A 20,946-nucleotide genomic window follows, 5' to 3' on the forward strand; every position below is an offset into this window, starting at 1 on the left:
ATGAAAGCCCAGGTCCAGACGGCTTCACAGCTGAATTCTACCAAAAATTTAGAGAAGAGCTGACACCTATCCTACTCAAACTCTTCCAGAAAATTGCAGAAGAAGGTAAACTTCCAAACTCATTCTATGAGGCCACCATCACCCTAATACCAAAACCTGACAAAGATGCCACAGAAAAAGAAAACTACAGGCCAATATCACTGATGAACATAGATGCAAAAATCCTTAACAAAATTCTAGCAATCGGAATCCAACAACACATTAAAAGGATCGTGCACCATGACCAAGTGGGCTTTATCCCAAGGATGCAAGGATTCTTCAATATCCGCAAATCATTTGGGAACCTTTTTCCCTAGAAGAACCTCCTTTAATATTTCTGTCAGGATAGACCTATAGGCAATTGGATCATTCCACTCAACCTTGAATCGGTTGCTTAAAAAAATCTGCAGTCAGTCTTGCTGTAGCTCTTATGAAATAACGTTAGTTTTCTTCTCTGTCCGCTTTTCATATTTACTTTTGGACTTTCATTGAAAATATGATGGTGAATCTGAGGAACACGGGAGTATTTTGAATGATATTGCTATATATATTCTCAAACTTCTGCTATATAAAGTTTATAGGAGTTCCTTTAAAAGTAGGTCCAGAATTAAATAAAGTTGGGAAAACATTGGATTTGTCAAATCTAAACTTAACTTTAGAATCACAGATAAGTAAATACCCATGAAAGTGTTACACAACATACTACAAATATTTGAAAAAATATTACCATGTTGAAGAAATAGATTCCCATGGGTCAATTTTTGAGACAAGAAGTCTTATTGTGATCCACTTCTACCATATACCGGTTGTTCTGTACTATGTATGAACACCTTTCTTAGCAGAATAACGTAAAGTTTAAACGTCATACTTAGGATTTCTGTAGCCTGATTTCTCACATGTACCTGCTGTCTGTTTTTGGCAAGTTATTTAACTTCTCAAATGTGTTTCTTTTTCTTATTTTTAAAAGATGATAGTAATGATATCTCTCTGGGAGTTTTTGTGAGTATTGTATTAGATTGAGCCAGGCATATAATATATGCTCAGCAGTCATATATATTTCATGCAAATAACATACAATCTACATTATATATATGAAAGTGGAAGTCACTCAGTCTTGTCCAGCTCTGAGACCCCATGGACTATATAGTCCATGGAATTCTCCAGGCCAGGATACTGGAGTGGGTACCTGTTCCCTTCTCCAGGGATCTTCCCAACCCAAGGATGGAACACAGGTCTCCTGCATTGCAGGCAGATTCTTTACCATCTGAGCCATAAGGGAAGCCCAAGAATACTGGAGTGAGTAGCCTATCCCTTCTCCAGGGGATGTTCCCAACCCTGGGACTGAATCCAGGTCTCCTGCATTGCAGGCAAATTCTTTACCAGCTAAGCCAAAAGGGAGCTCATATTTTATATACATTATATATATATATATATATATATATATATATATATACACACACAAAATATACTATTAATGAAGACAACATTACAGTCATTCTAAATGCTAATAGCAACTGACTTGTAATTTTCTGACCATAGTCATCACTTTTTATTTGTAGCATAATAATTTGTATGCATGTTTTATATTAAATTTTAAAGCATAAGCTTCTAGGCTTTCTGGGGGAAAAAAGGATTTAATATGTTGTGTGTTGTTAAGGGAGATTTAATAAAAGAATAACAATAAGCAATAATAATATTTTTGAGTGATTATCACTTCAGGCACTATAATGAGATTATATATAAAAGTTGCCTTCCAAGTGTATTATGATACAATGATGTGAGCAGTAGTATCATGCCTATGCTACACATGTTTAGAGTTTCCTAGTACAAAATGGGGAATCTGGTATTTATATGTCTGCCTGCACTTTATATGCTCATCTCTCTCACACTATATAGCTGTTGCCCAACCATGGACTTAGAAGATTCTAATGCATTTCTAGTAATAAGAGTAGCAGCTGTTTCTTCCAGGATGAGAACAGTAAACAACAGACACTGGTCGTCTAAGATGGTCTCAGTCCTCTGGTGTATGAGCATTCCATTCAGGCATGCCTCCGTAGTGCAGACATTACTCAAACTGTTACCGAGTCTAAGCTTGCTTTGCTAGATGCATGACAGGCCAATGAACTGGAGAATGAATTACAGGCCAATGAATCAGAGGCAGTTGGGTGACTGAGAAGATACAGACTAATGTCTCAAAATATCCATTTTATGGGGTCTGCATGCCAGGTTCTTTTATGGATCAAACAAAGTAAAAAGTCCATTAATCTTGCAAATATATCCAAGTGTGGCAAGCCTCAGGCAGAGGATGTGTTAATTTCTTCCTTCCTGACATCTCCAGATGGACACGGGTCTGAACAAAGGCTCTTTAGATCAACAGTCGGGCACAGGAGCAGGATTCTGTGAGGCGGGCCTTTATGTATGATTCTAGCAACTGAAACAACTAAAAGCAAGTCAAAGAAACAGAATCAGAGCTGATTTTTCCCTGCAACAAGAAAAATTATCACAAGGAAAATACTAGGAATTAGTGCACTGGGGCTTTTAAAACTGATAGGCTGTAAGAAATAGATTTTAGGTGTGATAGATTCTCCTTGAGAAATACATTATGGCTTGGCACACAATGATGCATATTTCCAAATTGGTGGGAATAAAATGTACTCCAGTCTGAACCTAATCATCAGTCCCAATGGTTTTTGCTTTATGCAGGACAGGATTTCAGTTATTCTTGCCAGTTGTCCACGCTGGTCTTATGGTCCACACCAATCATTCCTCCTGATGATTTTGGTCTTTGGGATGGGCATTTTTGTTTGTTTGCATTTGTTTATGAATTTTTGTTCTGAAAAGGACATAGAAAACAAACTTTCAAGGGACAAGTCTTGCTAACTGTTCAGTAGACATTGTGGGTTCTTTAGATTCTGCCAACTTCTTTGACAACCTGAAGACACCATAGCTTTTCACTTTGTTTGGCAATCCTTCCTATGCAATGGAGAGGGAAATGGCAACCCACTCCAGAATTCTTGCCTGGAGAACTGCAGGGACAGTGGAGCCTGGCGAGTTACAATCCATGAGGTCGCAGAGTTGGCCACGACTGAGCGACTCTCACTCACACTCACTATGTTACCTCTATCCATCCTTCATGCATTGGCTGAGGTGTTGATTCTCTGAGAAAACCTTCTGCCTGTCATTGAAAGTATGTTTTTATGGGGCTTTTCTATAGTGAAGTGAAAGTCTCTCAGTCGTGTCTGACTCTTTGCAACCGCATGAACTATACAGTCCATGGACTTCTCCAGGCCAGAATACTGGAGTGGGTAGCCTTTCCCTTTTCCAGGGGATCTTCCCAGCCCAGGGATTGAACTCAGCTCTCCTGCATTACAGGTGGATTCTTTACCAGCTGAACCACAAAGGTTCCCTGTATTAGTCAGTGGTTTAAAATCCACCTCGCAATTACCTAGCAATGCAGGCAACAGATTCAATCCCTGGTCGGGAAGTAAGAGCCCACATGCAGAGGAGCAGCTGAGCCTGCTTGACACAACAAAACACCCTGCTTCATGCAACGAAGATCCCGCCGGCCAACTAAGATCTGACACAGTCAAATAAATGAAGGTTTTCAAAAGTAGATTTTCATTATTCATTCTCATGTGGGCACCTTGTTCTAACCATAATTGTGTATCCTTATTTGTGAGTTTCCTTGATGTTTGTCTTCTCCTATAAACCTGAGAATGTGAGACTATGAACATGGTTGTTTTGCATGGATATTTACATGCATGGTCAGGACTATGCCTAAACTCATCTGGGACCAATACACAATTGAATGAATGAATGAATCAGATCAGTCGCTCAGTAGTGTCCGACTCTTTGCGACTCCATGAATCACAGCACGCCAGGCCTCCCTGTCCATCACCAACTCCCAGAGCTCACTGAGACTCACGTCCATCGAGTCAGTGATGCCATCCAGCCATCTCATCCTCTGTCGTCCCCTTCTCCTCTTGCCCCCAATCCTTCCCAGCATCAGAGTCCTTTCCAAAGAGCCAACTCTTCGCATGAGGTGGCCAAAGTACTGGAGTTTCAGCTTTAGCATCATTCCACCCAAAGAAATCCCAGGGCTGATCTCCTTCAGAATGGACTGGTTGGATCTCCTTGCAGTCCAAGGGACTCTCAAGAGTCTTCTCCAACACCACAGTTCAAAAACATCAGTTCTTCGGCGCTCAGCCTTCTTCACAGTCCAACTCTCACATCCAGACATGACCACAGGAAAAACCATAGCCTTGACCAGACGAACCTTTGTTGGCAAAGTAACGCCTCTGCTTTTGAATATGCTATCTAGGTTGGTCATAACTTTCCTTCCAAGGAGTAAGCGTCTTTTAATTTCATGGCTGCAGTCACCATCTGCAGTGATTTTGGAGCCCAGGAAAATAAAGTCTGACACTGTTTCCACTGTTTCCCCATCTATTTCCCATGAAGTGGTGGGACTGGATGCCATGATCTTCGTTTTCTGAATGTTGAGCTTTAAGCCAACTTTTTCACTCTTCACTTTCACTTTCATCAAGAGGCTTTTTAGTTCCTCTTCACTTTCTGCCATAAGGGTGGTGTCATCTGCATATCTGAGGTTATTGATATTTCTCCTGGCAATCTTGATCCCAGCTTGTGTTTCTTCCAGTCCAGCATTTCTCATGAATGAATGAATAATTCTTATCAATGGTGCAAATGTTTGAGATGAAGTAAGGCATGCAATTCTATCTGAAATCCATTTGGCTTAATAACAGACTTCTGTCCCTGTTACTCCATGTTTATACCAATATGCAACCCTAGAGGTAAGGATATAACTTGATTTTAGCATCATCAAAGAGAATTAATACAAGTCATGTTAATACACTCATGGTCTCCCTCAGCAGTCAGAACTGGATTCCTATGCACAGATTCATCACTTTTTGTCCAGTAGTCTGAGATAAGGACCTATTGTTGCTCTCATGGGAGCTTTGTCCCCTGAGAGCTCCATGGGTGTATAACACTCTCTTTCAGTTCCCAATAACCCCATTTGACTTTATATGTAATAGACCAAGTGCCGGAGTTCCTTGAACATTCATTCATTCATTCCACTAATTGTCAATGGTGTCTATTACCTTCTTTGGCCTTTACCCAGAGTGGGATCTCTCCAAACTGGGAGCCTGCAGTAATGACCAGGGCAAATACCTGCAAATACTCATGACTTTGATTGTGATGATCACCATTTTCAGGACACTACAGGGATTCTCTTCTGTTCTCATGCCAGCAGTAGTCTTTCAGTGAGGGTGTTGTTTGGGGCTGCCTTTCTAATCTCTCCATTTTATAGATGAACATATAGTGACTTAAAGCAATTAGGTGACTTATCTGAAGGGACAGATCAGCAACTCCTACCATACTGTCATGTTAGCTACTTCTGTGGCATTGCTTTTTTTTCTCATCCTCTCTTGGCTGTGAAGAACTTTTCCCTTTTGATCAAAGACTAAGAAGAACATCTCAGTTGAATGTTTCTCATCTTTTATGAATTGAATTTCTGATTTTAGACTCAATTGTGAAATCAATGAACTTGCTTATTCATTGTTCGGGGAGCCGGGTAAGCCTCCAATCAAATCTACAGTCTGTATATGTTTTCTGAGACAGAGGTAAGCAGGAAAATATATCAAGCCACCCATTTCCCTCCTGATTTATTCATAACTAAATACTGAATGTTTTTGCAGCATATTGGATATTATTATGTGTTTGTGATTTTTAATGACAGACTGTGTTACAAATACCATGGAAATTCTTAAGAAGGATCTGTATTTATGTTGTAAAAAAATAAAAAGACCAAGAGGGTCTCGAGTCCCTGCTTTGCTATACGTGAGCTTATAGACCTTGGACAAGTTGTTAAACCTTTCTCAATTTAGCTTCCTCTCTTGAAGTATGGTAATATTAGTTAACAGTGGCTAATCCCAAGATCTTTGAGAGCATCAAATTAGATCTGAATTTGAAAATTTATTATAATTTGGAGAGTACATTTGTCTTTAATGAAAAAGAGAAAGAATAGAAAGAAATAAAATGAGGGGGACCCAGGCTAGTCATCAACTATAAAAATGCACTAAAATGAGAGGCATAAAAAATCATATCAGATCAAAGAATATAAGAGAATGAAGTAATCTGAACTGTTGTTATTATTCTGAAGTTTGCTAGCATTAGACACTCAGATTAATTATTAGATATATTGGCTGGTGATTTATAGTGTAAATGAGACCATGGTACCACCCCACTGGACTGAGAGATAAAAATAATGCTCTCTGCTTGGGAATAAAGAATAGGAATATCCCAAATAATCATCATTTTATATATTACTCTTGTACTTCTATACTTTCTGATCAGGGAATATGTTTTTTACATCATTCTAGACCTTAGAATGGAGAAGGAAGCGGCAACCCACTCCAGTGTTCTTGCCTGGAGACTCCCAGGGATGGCGGAGCCTGGTGGGCTGTAGTCCATGGAGTTGCACAGAGTCAGACATGACTGAAGCGACTTAGCAGCAGATCTTAGAAAAGCACACAACCTGATACGCTGTAAGGACTTAGGTTGGAGAGAGAATGAATGTTGGATGAATTACTGAACAAATTCCAGCACTTTATGTGGCTTACTAATAGGTGTTATTGATAATTCATATAACTTTTAAATATAGAAGTAATCTCGCATACAGGGTTATCGCTACCATCTTTCTAAATTCCATATATATGTGTTAGTATACTGTATTGGTGTTTTTCTTTCTGGCTTACTTCACTCTGTATAATCGGCTCCAGTTTCACCCACCTCATTACAACTGACTCAAATGTATTTTTTTAATGGCTGATTAGCAAAAGAGACACAGATGTACAGAACAGTCTTTTGGACTCTGTGGGGGCAGGGATGATTTGGGAGAATGGCATTGAAACATGCATAATATCATATATGAAATGAATCGCCAGTCCAGGTATGATGCATGATACAGGATGCTCGGGGCTGGTGCACTTGGATCACCCAGAGGGATGGTATAGGGAGGGAGGTGGGAGGGGGGTTCAGGATGGGGATCACAAGTACACCCGTGGTGGATTCATGTTGATGTATGCCAAAACCAATACAATATTGTAAAGTAATTAGCTTCTAGTTAAAATGAATAAATAAAAATAATTTTTTTAAAAGTAATCTTTCCTTTCCTTTTCTTTCTTGATAGAGGGAGGAGAGGAATTTTATTGTAAACACATGTGGGTATATTTCTTGTTACTTGACTTGTAATCAGAAAGATAGTATATTAGCTAAATTCTAGTAGCTAATTGTGTATTTGATTCCAAAACCAACAATTTTAATTTCTCCACATTACTTGTGAATAATGCACACAACAAATTAGTTATTCATGAACAGGTCAATATTATGAATAACATATTTCATGCCCCAGCTGGGGTAGATTGACTATATATAAAATACTAGGAGAATATTTCTTGGTGATCAAGAACTTGGGCTTTGATTCAAAATGACATGACTTCAAGTATCAATGCTGCTACTTGCTAGATTTATGGACTTCATTGTGTAACTCTTTGTGAGCAAGCTTCACTTCCCCATTTGTGAAATGGGGATAGATAATACATCACAGAGTTGGGTGATAAATCAATGTAGGTATAATACACACGTATATTTCAGGTGCCTTGAAAATAGAAAGTACTCAGTAGTTTCTGACTATCATTTAATTCATTATTGAAGTTTGTACATCTGCTTATTTAGTATTGATGATGTATATGGGAGATGAATCCAAATTAAGATGAAACAATTTATTACAAGTAACAAAGTGGTCGATGGTGTTCCATAGGTTATAACAGAAAGGTACTGTCTAGAGAGTAGGAGTTTTTGAAGACTTCATGGATGTTTTGAAACTCATGTTATTCTCTGAAGAACAAATTTGGATTGTACTAAGTGGGATTGACAGCCAGTCATCAGCATAGCCAGAAACTCTCCTCTGGAAATTCCCTTAACCTACTGTCCAGCTGAAATCTGTGTCCTGGGACAGAGCTTCCCTAGCGACCACCTCATTGGTGACATTCTCTCTCCCCTCTCTTGTTAGTGCTGTACTGTTCCATGATCTTGACTTTACAACATTATCATACTCTTATTTTTTCCTCCAGGCTCCTTCATTTAGGTTTTAATGGTCTTTTCTAGTTTTGTTAATTTAATATGATATGTCAAATTTAAACCATTAGCAAATTGCCAATATAGTTTTTTGGATGGACTGATGCTGAAGCTCTAAATCTTTGGCCACCTGATGTGAAAAACTGACTCATTGGAAAAGACCCTGATGTTGGGAAAGATTGAAGGCAGGAGGAGAAGGGGATGACAGAGGATGAGATGGTTGGATGGTATCACCGACTCAATGCACATGAGTTTGAGTAAACTCCAGGAGTTGGTGATGGACAGGGAGGTCTGGTGTGCTGCAGTCCATGGGGTCACAAAGAGTCAGACATGACTGAGTGACTGAACTGAACTGAATGTAGTTCAAATTAATAAAATCTGATGCAACTGGTCCAATTTTTTATTCAACCTTTTTTAGCTAAAAGGAATCTCAAACTCACCACATCTAATCTGAAATCATCTTTCTATTCTTTCTAAAACATCTGTTTCTTCTACACCACTCCCTCTGTTGGTATACAAAAAATGGAGTCATCATTGTTTCCCATTTCTCTAAAGTATTACATTCAACACATTGTGAAATCCAGCCAGTTCTATTCTGGAATATATCTAGAACTGAATACTTTCTGATTGCCTCTTTCACTACCAGCCTACTCCAAGCCATCACCATCTGTTACATAGATTAATGAGATTAATGCAAAGAAAAATGAAATGGGTGAAATCATAGTGTACTAGACCTCAATCTCACATGCAAGTTGTCCTTATCCTCACCTACATTTTGAGTCCCCAGAGATTCTGTCACTACCTTCTAACAGTAAGAATATCTTCATTGATTGTATTCTGTTAAGTGCCAGGCAATGTCATTACATCCATTTTATAGGTGGATAAACTGAGGCTAAGATACACTAGTTAATATGCAGTGTCATTCAGGGAAAAAAAATGAATTCTTACTTGGAATAGCTATAATGTCCTCTATGTGAGTAGACAATAAATATTGTATGAAAAGTTGGAGGAAGGCGTGAGTGGAATATGATAGTGGAAGAAATTTGGGGCAGAAACAAATAGAATGCATCGGGATACAGGACATTCGATTTTCTAGTTACCTGGAATTCCTCTAATCTTCTTCTCAAATCAGTGCATAGATGGTAACCTATCCATAATACTTAAAAGCCTGCAATGCCAGTTTGTATTATCTCTCCAGTTTGATAATGAGTTCAAGGAACAACTGATGGACAAATGATATCGAGTAATACCCAACGTCTGTCATCTAGTACAGGATAGAGCAGAAATGTGCATCCAGATGTCTCTATTCTGAACACACACTTTTAACTTTTATTCTCTAGATGTCTTTATTTCTTGTACAGGATTCACTACAGTATCCCAATCTGTGGAAGTTACATATTCTTTGTATCCCATTATCCTTTGAGACTACTAAAGACTAGAAAATGATATACTAAACTATGTTTTAGTAGAATATAACACTGCTCGATACAATAGCAGTAATTGAAATGAAATGAAGTAATTTACAGGATCCTATTTTATTGAGTAAATAGTCTGTCAGTGTATAAAAATCTGAATTGTGATGCTAACGTATCTAATTTAATAACAAATCCTGTGATTTTCCATAAGTTGCCTTTTGTCTCTGAACTTTAATTTTGATAATTTATTAAGATAGAAGATAGGGTTGTATTACCTCCAAAATCATTTAAGCTAGAACAATCTATTTTTAACCAATGTTTAGAAATTACAGTTTGTTGTTACACCCATGTGAAATTCAAAAAATTCTGATACAAGGTATATATTGGACATAATGATAATTCTAACTCCGTTGCTAACAAGCTCCTCTTTTCTCATTGCTATAGGCCATTCACATACTGCACAAATAACCCCCATGAAGAACAGTACAGTCGTGACTGAGTTCATTCTTGTCGGGATAACTGATGACCCACAACTGCAGATCCCACTCTTTCTAGTGTTCACACTCATCTACCTCCTCACTCTGGTTGGGAACCTGGGGGTGATCACGCTGATCCTGCTGGACTCTCGTCTCCACACTCTCATGTACTTCTTCCTTAGCAACCTCGCTCTGGTGGACTTTGCTTACTCCACAGCCGTCACTCCCAAAGTGATGGCAGGATTCCTCACGGGAGACAAGGTCATTTCCTACCATGCTTGTGCTGCTCAGCTTTTCTTCTTTGCTGTCTTTCTCATTATGGAAAGTTTTCTTTTGGCTTCAATGGCCTATGACCGTCATGCAGCGGTGTGTCAACCACTCCATTACACCAACATCATGACACCAAGAGTGTGTTCCTGGATGGTCACAGGGTCCTATGTTCTTAGTTTTCTGGAGGCCTCTGTTCACACTTGGAACATATTCAGTCTGTCTTTCTGCAGATCCAATGTGATTGATCACTTTTTCTGTGATGCTACTCCTCTCCTGGCTCTCTCATGCTCAGAAAGCAACAGAAGTGAGATGGTTTTATTTCTTTTGGTTGGCTTCACTGTCCTCTCTTCTAACCTGGTCATCCTGGTCTCCTATCTGTTTATCTTTGTCACCATTCTGAGGATGTGCTCATCTGAAGGACATCAAAAGGCCTTTTCCACCTGTGCTTCCCACCTCACTGCTGTCTCCATCTTTTACGGGACAGCTTCTTTCATGTACTTTGAGCCCGGCTCCTGCCATTCCATGAGCACAGACAAAATGGCGTCTGTGTTCTACGCCATAGTCATCCCCATGCTGAACCCTCTGATCCATAGTCTGAGGAACAAAGAGGTCAAGAGGGCACTAAAAAAGGCTGTGGGGAAGGCAAAGTCTTCTCTAAGATTCAAAATTTAATTAACTAGAAACACATTTCATACGTACCAATCAAGCTAGGGAAAATAGTGACTTGCTAGACCAACAGGTTTATAAATTATTGATGTACTTTCTCAAATCCTTTATTAAGTGTATGATGAAAAGAAAAATAGTTTAGGTAGTATCAACCTTGAACTCAGACATCTTATATAAAATTTCTCTTTAATTGCATTTCATTATTTCACATTATCAGCCCCACTCTCATTTCATTCAATGTATATTAAGTAAATGCCCAAAGAAACATCATTTATGGAAACCTCATGTAAATCACACATTCATGAATGGACAAAAAATGAGTTCAGTATAAATGAGATTAGGCTATTAGAATATATTTGTAATATATATTAAATAATTTAATAAAACAATGATTTTGGTGTCTGATAATGCATTCTTAAATAAACTTGGTGCCAAATATCCTGGCTATAGTTTTATTGCTTAATGTTTTGTTTTCTTTTTTTTTCCTGTTTCAATGATAATAAGCATAATTATACGGTCATCTTTAATTTGCTCAATTTTCCTATTTGTCAGCTCATTATCCAGAATCTACATCTTCATATGACAATTTGGGGGCTTTCTTGGTGGCTCATTGGAGAAGGCAATGGCCACCCACTCCAGTACTCTTGCCTGGAAAATCCCATGGACGGAGGAGCCTGGTAGGCTGCATTCCATGGGGTTGCAAAGAGTTGGACACGACTGAGCAACTTCACTTGGTGGCTCAGAAGGAAAAGAATCTGGCTGCAATGCAAGAGACCTGGGTTCAATCCCTGGGTCAGGAAAAACCCCTGTAGATGGAAATGGCTACCCATTCCAGTATTCTTGCTGGAGGATCCCATGCACAGAGGAGGCTGGTTAGGTACAGTCTATGGAGTCGCAAAGAGTCAGATGTGACTGAGGGGCTAACACTTTCACTTTCATGAAAATTTTAATTTAAAAATTAGACCAGAGTATAAGATAAGAGAAATAATAATATATGCATATTTTAATTTATGGAAATAAAAATAACATTTGATTTAAAAAAAAGATGACTCTGTCATCAGCCTAGGACACATTTTATTTCCATTCCTTCCTGTTTACAGTCAGGCTGCCAACTTAGAGACTGGCATTTAAGCTCAGAGTAGAAGTTGGCCTAGTCCTTGTCAATCTCTGTGAATAATCTAGCCTATGTCTCAATTTTTGGATGTCACAACACAACAAATCATTCTGTGTTATGACAACAATTACGAAGATATTTTTTAAAGAAATCTAAAGATTTAACATCATGATCAGATAAGATTTATTTCATTTATTTCACATGAATTGTTCACCATCCAGAAATCAATCAATGTGGTAAACCACATTATCAAAAGGAAATACAAAAACCACATGACAGTATCATGGATGCAAATGTCATGCATATTTTGAAAGTAATTGCATTAAATATGTGGATTTCTTTGGGTAGTGTAGCAATGTCAAAAAAGCATTTGACAAAATTCATTGTCCTCTCATGATATAAAATTATCATTAAAGTGGGTATAAAGGGAACATATCTCAATGTGTAAAGGCATTTTATGGCAAACTCACACCAACATAATCAGTCAGTTCAGTCGCTCAGTCATGTCCAACTCTTTGCAACCCCATGAATCACAGCACGCCAGGCCTCCCTGTCCATTACCAACTCCCAGAGTTCACTCAAACTCACGTCCATGGAGTTGGTGATGCCAAAGGAGATCAGCCCTGGGTGTTCTTTGGAAGGAACGATGCTGAAGCTGAAACTCCAGTACTTTGGCCACCTCATGTGAAGAGTTGACTCATTGGAAAAGACCCTGATGCTGGGAGGGCTTGGGGGCAGGAGAAGAAGGGGACGACAGAGGATGAGGTGGCTGGATGGCATCACTGACTCGATGGACATGAGTCTGAGTAAACTCCGGGAGTTGGTGATGGACAGGGAGGTCTGGTGTGCTGCGATTCATGGAGTCGCAAAGAGTCGGACATGACTGAGTGACTGAACTAATTGCAATTTTCATCTTTCACTTATTACATTATACCTTAATATTTATTTTTCTTCATTATATAGCAGTTTAATTCTGATTGATTCCTACTCCTTTTGCTCTTATTGTCAAATATTTTAACTTTACATACAATTAAAACTTTAGAAGATTTTTAAACAATATTTAAAACACAATATATTTATTTGTGCTATTGACATAGTTTTTCCACTATTATTTCTAACTTTCTCTTTTTTTCATTTTGGAACTTTTTCCTAGAAGAACCTCCTTTAGTATTTCTGTCAGGATAGATATACAGGCAATTAGATCATTCCACTGAACCCTGAATTGATTGCTTATGTTGAGAAATCTGCATTCAGTCTCACTGTAGCTCTTACCAAAATAAGTTAGTTTTCTTCTCTGGTTGCTTTTCATATTTACTTTTTGACTTTCATTAAATGAAAATATCATGATGAATCTGAGGAACTCAGGAGTATTTTGAATTACATTGCTACATTTATTCTCAAACATATGCTATATAAATTCCCTGGTGGCTCAGATGGTAAAGCGTCTGCCTACAATGCAGGAGACCCAGGTTCGATCCCTTGGTCAGGAAGATACTCTGGAGAAGGAAATGGCAACCCACTCTAGTACTCTTGCCTGGAAAATCCCATGCACAGAGAAGCATGGGAGGCTACAGTCCATGGGGTGGCAAAGAGTCGGACACGACTGAGCAACTTCACTTTCACTATGCTATATAAAATTTATCGGAGTTCCTTTACAAGTAGGTCCAGAATTAAATAAAGTTGGGAAAACATTGGATTTGTCAAATCTAAACTTAACTTTAGAATCACAGATAAGTAAATACCCATGAAAGTGTTACACAGCATATTATGAATATTTGAAAAAATATTACCATGTTGAAGAAATAGATGCCCATGGATCAATTTTCAAGACAAACAGTCTCACTGTGATCCACTTCTACCATATACCCATTGTTCTGCACTGTGTATGAACACCGTTCCTAGGAGAAGAGCTGCTGCTGCTGCTGCTGCTAAGTCACTTCAGTCGTGTCTGACTCTATGCGACCCCAGAGACGGCAGCCCACCAGGCTCCCCCGTCCCTGGGATTCTCCAGGCAAGAACACTGGAGTGGGTTGCCATTTCCTTCTCCAATGCATGAAAGTGAAAAGTGAAAGTGAAGTCGCTCAGTTGTGTCTGACCCTCAGCGACCCCATGGACTGCAGCCCACCAGGCTCCTCCATCCATGGGATTTTCCAGGCAAGAGTACTGGAGTGGGGTGCCATTGCCTTCTCCGTGGAGAAGAGCATAAAGTTTAAATGTCATACATAGGACTTCTATAGCTTGATTTCTCACATGTACCTGCTGTGTGTTCTTTGGAAGTTACTTAACTTCTAAAATGTGTCTTTTTTTCTTATTTTTAAAAGATAATAATAATGTCTATATGGGGTTTTTGTGAGTACTGTATTATTTAGCCTGACATATAATATATGCTCAGCAGTCATATATATGTTATGCAAATAACATAATCTACATTATATATAAGTTAAAGTTAAAGTGACAGTCACTCAGCTGTGTCTGACTCTTTGTGATCCCATGGACTATACAGTCCATTAATTCTCCAGGCCAAAATACTGGAGTGAGTAGTCTTTCCTTTCTCAAGGGGATCCTCCCAACCCAGGGATCGAATCCAGGTCTCCTGCATTGCAGGCGGACTTTTTTACCAGCTGAGACACCAGGGAGCCCACATAATATATATGTGAACACACATATTGTTGTAGCCACATGTTCCAGGAAACAAACTCACTCAGAAGGACAATGCAGATAGTGGAGTGCAGTTTATTTCACCGGCAGGCCCAAGGCAGAGTATCCTCTTAGCCAAGGACCCCAACCAGTTTTTGTGAAAACCTTATATACCCTAAGTGTATAAGGTTCCCTGAAACTACTTTGAACAAAGGAAAAAGAAAGATACAATCAAAGTTAACCAGTGATTCATATGCCTTAAGCTTAGGTAGTTAACACTGGACAATTATCAATAGGCCTGTGGTCATACCCAAATAAGCATAATAGAATGTATGATTCTATTTGATTACACAGATAATTAGGGTATTCTTTTAGGTGATGGAGAGCCCTGGGGCTCTTCCTTCCGGGGGCCTGGTTTTCCAGTTGGTTTGTCATTTCCATAGATATTGGGCATATAGCTCTAAGTCCACATTCCGGCCCAAGATGGAGTCCTGCTTTCAAGATGGTGCCTGTTCTAATTCCTCCTTCAACATATATCAGATCAGATCAGATCAGATCAGTCACTCAGTCATGTCCGACTCTTTGCGACCCCATGAATCACAGCACGCCAGGCCTTCCTGTCCATCACCAACTCCCGGAGTTCACCCAGACTCACATCCATCGAGTTAGTGATGCCATCCAGCCATCTCATCCTCTGTTGTCCCCTTCTCCTCCTGCCCCCAATCCCTCCCAGCATCAGAGTCTTTTCCAATGAGTCAACTCTTCTCATCAGGTGTACATATATATATATTATACTATTAATGAGGACAACATTGCAGTCATTCTAAATGCTAATAGCAACTGACTTGTAATTTTCTGACCATAATCATCACTTTCTATTTGTAGCATAATTTGTATGCATGTTCTATATTCCAATTTAAAGCATAAGCTTCTGTGTTTTCTGGGAAAAAAGGATTTAATATTTGTGTGTTCTTAAGGGAGACTTAATAAAAGAATATAAGCAATAATATTATTTTTGAGTGATTATCACTTTAGGCCATATAATGAGATTATATATAAAAATTGCCTTCCAAGGATATTGTGATACAGTGATGCGTGCAGTAGTACCATGCCTATGTTACACATGTTTAGAGTTTCATAGTAAAAAATGGGGAATCTGGTATTTATATGTCTGCCTGAACTTTATATGCTCATCTCTCTCACACTATATAGATGTTGCCCAACCATGGACTTAGAAAAAGATTCTAATGCATTTCTAATAATAAGTGTAGCAGCTGTTTCTTCCAGGATGAGAACAGTAAACAACAGACACTGGTCGTCTAAGATGGTCTCAGTACTCTGGTGTATGAGAATTCCATTCAGTCATGCCTCCGTAGTGTAGACATGAGTTACTCAAATTGTTACCAAGTCTAAGCTTGCTCTGTTAGATGCATGAATTGGAGAGAATAAATTACAGGCCAATGAATCAGAGAGGGTTGGGTGACTGAGAAGATACAGACTAATGTCTCAAAATATCCATTTTATGGGGTCTGGATGCCAGGTTCTTTTGTGGATCAGGAAACAAAGTAAAAAGTCCATTAATCTTGCAAGTATATCCAAGGGTGGCAAGCCTCAGGCAGGGGATGTGTTAATTTCTTCCTTCCTGACATCTCCAGATGGACAAGGGTCTGAACAAAGGCTCTTCAGATCAAAAGTTAGGCAGAGGGGCAGGATTCTCTGGGGCGGGCCATTGTGTATGATTTTAGTGACAAAAGCAACTAAAAGCAAGTCAAAGAAACAGAATCAGAACTGATTTTTCCATGCAATACAATATCACAAGGAAAATTCTAGGAATTACTGCACTGAGGCTTTTCAAACTGATAGGCTGTAAGAAATAGATTTTAGGTATGATGGATTCTCCTTGAGAAATAGGTTACAGCTTGGCACACAATGATGCATGTTTCCAAATCAGTGGGAATAAAATGTACTCCAGTCTGAACCTGATCATCAGTCCCAGTGGTTTTTGCTTCATGCAGGACAGGATTTGAGTTATACTAACCAGTTGTCCACGCTGGTCCTATGGTCCACACCAATCATTCCTCCTGATAATTTTGGTGTTTGGGATGGGCATTTTTGTTTGATTGTATTTGTTTATGAATTTTGTTCTGGAAAGGACACTGAAAACAAACTTTCCAGGAACAAGTCTTGCTAACTGTGCTGCAGTCCCTCTGGCTTCTTTAGATTCTGCCAACTTCCTTGACAACTTGAAGACACTGTACCTTTTCACTTTGTTTGGGCAATCCTTCCTATGCTGTGGAGAAGGAAATGGCAACCCACTCCAGAATTCTTGCCTGGAGAACTGCATGGACAGAGGAGCCTGGTGGGCTACAGTCCATGGTTGCAAAGAATCAGCCACGACTGAGCAACTGTCATTCACGCTTACTATGTCTATTCATCCTTCATGCATTGGCTGAGGTGTTGATTCTCTGAGAAAACCTTCTGCCTGTCATTGAAAGCGTGTTTTTATGGGGCTTCCCTGTAGTAGTCAGTGGTTAAAAATCTACCTTGCAACTGCCTTGCAATTTAGGCAACAGATTCAATCCCTGGTCTGGGAACTAAGAGCCCACATGCAGAGGAGAAACTGAGCCCTCTTGACACAACGAAAAATCCTGCCTCGTGCAACGAAGATCTCACGGACCAACTAAGATCTGAAACAGTCAAATAAATGAAGATTTTCAAAAGTAGATTTTCATTATTCATTCTCATGTGGGCACCTTGTTCTAATTATTATTTTATATCCTTATTTGTGAGTTTGCTTAATGCTTGTCTTCTCCTATTAACCTGAGCACGTGAAACTATGAACATGGTTGTTTTGCATGGATATTTACATCCATGGTCAGGACTATGCCTAAACTCATCTGGGACCAATACACAATTGAATGAATGAATGAATAAGTTTTGTCAATGGTGCAAATGTTTGAAATGAATTAAGGCATGCAATTCTGTCTGAAATCCATTTGGCTTAATAACAGACTTCTGTACCTGTTATTCCATGTTTATGCCAATATGCAGCCCTAGAAGTATTGTGTAACTTGATTTTAGCATCATCAAAGAGAATTAATTCAAGCTATGTTAATACACTCACGGTCTCCCCCAGCAAGCAGAATCGGATTCCTATGCAAACATTCATCACTTTCTGTCCAGTAGTCTGAGATAAGGACCTATTGTTGCTCTCATGGGAGCTTTGTCCCCTGAGAGCTCCATGGGTGTATAACTCTCTCTTTCAGTTCCCAAGCACATTTGGCTTTATATGTAAAAGACCAAGTGCCAGAGTTCCTTGACCATTCATTCACTCAACTGATTGTCAATGGTGTCTATTACCTTGTATGGCATCTCCCCGGAGTGAGATCTCTCCAAACTGGGATCCTTCAGTAATGACCAGGGCAAATACCTGCAAATGCTCATGACTTTGATTGTGATGATCACCATTTTCAAGACACTATAAGGATTCTCTTCTGTTCTCATGCCAGCTGTAGTCTTTCAGTGAGGGTGCTGTTTGGGGCTGTCCTTCTAATATCTCCGTTTTATAAATGAACATATAGTGACTTAAAGCAATTAGGTGACTTATCTGAGGAGACAGATCAGCAACTCTTACTGTACAGTCATGTTAGCTACTTCTGTGGCATTGCTTTTTTTTTTCTCATTCTCTCTTGGCTCTGAAGAACTTTTCCCCTTTGATCAAAGGCTAAGAAGAACATCTCAATTGAATGTTTCTCATCGTTTATGAATTGAATTTCTGATTTGAGTCTCATATGTGAAATCAATGAATTTTCTTATTCATTGTTCAGGAGCCAGGTAAGCCTCTGATCAAATCTACAATCTGTATAAATTCTCAGGGCCAGAGGTAACCAGGAAAATATATTAAGGTACCCATTTCCCTCTTGATTTATGCATAACTGAATACTGAATGTTTTGACTGTCACTATATGCTTGTGATATTTAATGACAGACTGAGTCACAAATACCATGGGATTTCTTAAGGAGGATATGCATTTATCTTGTAAAAAAATAAATACATAAAAGGAACAAGAGGTTCCTGAGTCCCTGCTTTGCCATATATGAGCTTGCAGACCTTGGACAAATTGTTAACCCTTTCTCAATTTTAGCTTCCTCTTTTGGAGTATGGTAGTGTTAGCTATCAGAGAAGGCGATGGCACCCCACTCCAGTACTCTTGCCTGGAGAATCCCATGGACAGAGGAGCCTGGTGGGCTGCAGTCCATGGGGTCAGGAAGAGTTGGACACGACTGAGTGACTTCCCTTTCACTTTTCACTTTCATGCATTGGAGAAGGAGATGGCAACCTACTCCAGTGTTCTTGCCTGGAGAATCCCAGGGATGGGGGAGCCTGGTGGGCTGCCATCTATGGGGTCACACAGAGTAATGTTAGTTATGCTGGCTAATCCCAAATTCTTTAAAAGTATCAAATTGGATCACAATTTGAAATTTTATTATAATTTGGAGAATACTTAACAACATTAATGAAAAAGAGAAGGAATAGAGAGAATAAGATAAGGGGACCCAGGCTAAGTGACCAACTATAAAAATGCACTGAAAGGAGAGGTGTAAAAATCACATCAGAATGAAGAATTTATGGGAATGAGGGAGCCTGGACTTTAGTTTTTATTCTGAATATTTGCTTGTATTAGGCACCTAGATTGATTAATTATTAGATCCACTGGCTAGTGAACTATAGCATAAATAAATGAGACCATGGTACCATCCCACTAGCTTGAAGGACAAAAGCAATGCTCTCTGCTTGGGAATAAAAAAATAGGAATATCTGAAATAAGCAACATTTTATATGTTTCTCTTGGTCTTCTATACTTTCTGACCAGGGAATATGTCCTTTATGTCATTCTAGACCTCATGTATTGTAAGGACTTGGTAGCTGAAGAAAGATGAATGTTGGGTGAATTACTGAACAAATTCTAGCATTTTATGTGGCTTATTAATTAGTGTTACTCAAAACTTATGTAACTTTCAAACATATGTAGAAGTATTCTTTACTTTCCTTTTCTTTCTTGATAGAGGGGAAAGGAATTTGATTGTAAACATGTGGATATAGTCCTTGTCACTCAACTTGGATTCAGAAAGATAGTACATTAGCTAAATTCCCAACAGCTAATTGTATATTTGATTCCAAAAGTCCATGCTCTTTATTTCTCCACTTTACTTGTGAACAACACACTCAATAAATTAGTCATTCATGAATCAGCTCAGTTCAGTGCAGTCGCTCAGTCGTGTCTGACTCTTTGCAACCCCATGGACTGCAGCATGCCAGGCTTCCCTGTCTATCATCAATTCCCAGAGCCTATGCAAACTCATGTCCATTGAGTCAGTGATGCCATCCAACCATCTCATCCTCTGTCATCCCCTTCTCCTCCTGCCCTCAATCTTCCCCAGTATCAGGGTCTTTTCCAATGAGTCAGCTCTTCCCATCAGTTTGCCAAAGTATTGGAGTTTCAGCTTCAACATCAGTCCTTCCAATGAACACACAGGACTGATCTCCTTTAGGATGGACTGCTTGGATCTCTTTGCAGTCCAAGGGACTCTCAAGAGTCTTCTCCAACACCACAGTTCAAAAGCATCAATTCTTTGGAGCTCAGCATTCTTTATTCATTCATGAATAGGCCAATATAATGATTAACATTTCTGTGCCCAGGGCTGGGGTAAGAGATTACATATAAAATATAAGGAAAATATTTCTTAGTGTTCAAAATCTCAAGCTTTGATTCAAAATGATGTTATTTCAAATACCAGCTCTGCTATTAGATGGTTTAATGGACTTCGTTATGTAACTCCTTGTCAGCAAGCTTCAGTTTCCCCATATGTTAAATGGGAATAATATCTCACATGGTTGGGTGATAAATCAATGGAGGTATAGCATGCATGAGGTTCCCTGAACATAGAAAGTGCTCAGTCATTTCTAGCTACCATAGTTCATTATTTAAGTTTGTACATCTGCTTATATAGTATTGAAGTCCTATATATGAGATACAGCTTAGATTAAGACAAAACAAATTATTATAAGTAACAAAGTGACCAATGGTGCTCCATAGGTTATAACAGAATGGCAGTGTTTAGCGGAGAAGGCAGTGGCACCCCACTCCAGTACTCTTGCCTGGAAAATCTCATG

At 39.1% G+C, this 20,946-nt stretch overlaps 1 protein-coding gene across 1 annotated transcript; it reads left to right on the forward strand.

Annotated features, from left to right (window-relative positions):
• The first annotated feature begins 10,078 nt into the window (after positions 1–10,078).
• Positions 10,079–11,026, forward strand: LOC102274909 (olfactory receptor 5B12-like). Its single transcript, XM_070383135.1, has one exon. The coding sequence runs from the start codon at positions 10,082–10,084 to the stop codon at positions 11,024–11,026; it is 945 nt and encodes a 314-aa protein (XP_070239236.1). The 5' UTR covers positions 10,079–10,081.
• The last annotated feature ends 9,920 nt before the right edge of the window (positions 11,027–20,946 follow it).

The sequence above is a fragment of the Bos mutus genome, chromosome 15 (genome assembly GCF_027580195.1).
Source record: "Bos mutus isolate GX-2022 chromosome 15, NWIPB_WYAK_1.1, whole genome shotgun sequence".
NCBI lineage: Eukaryota > Metazoa > Chordata > Mammalia > Artiodactyla > Bovidae > Bos > Bos mutus.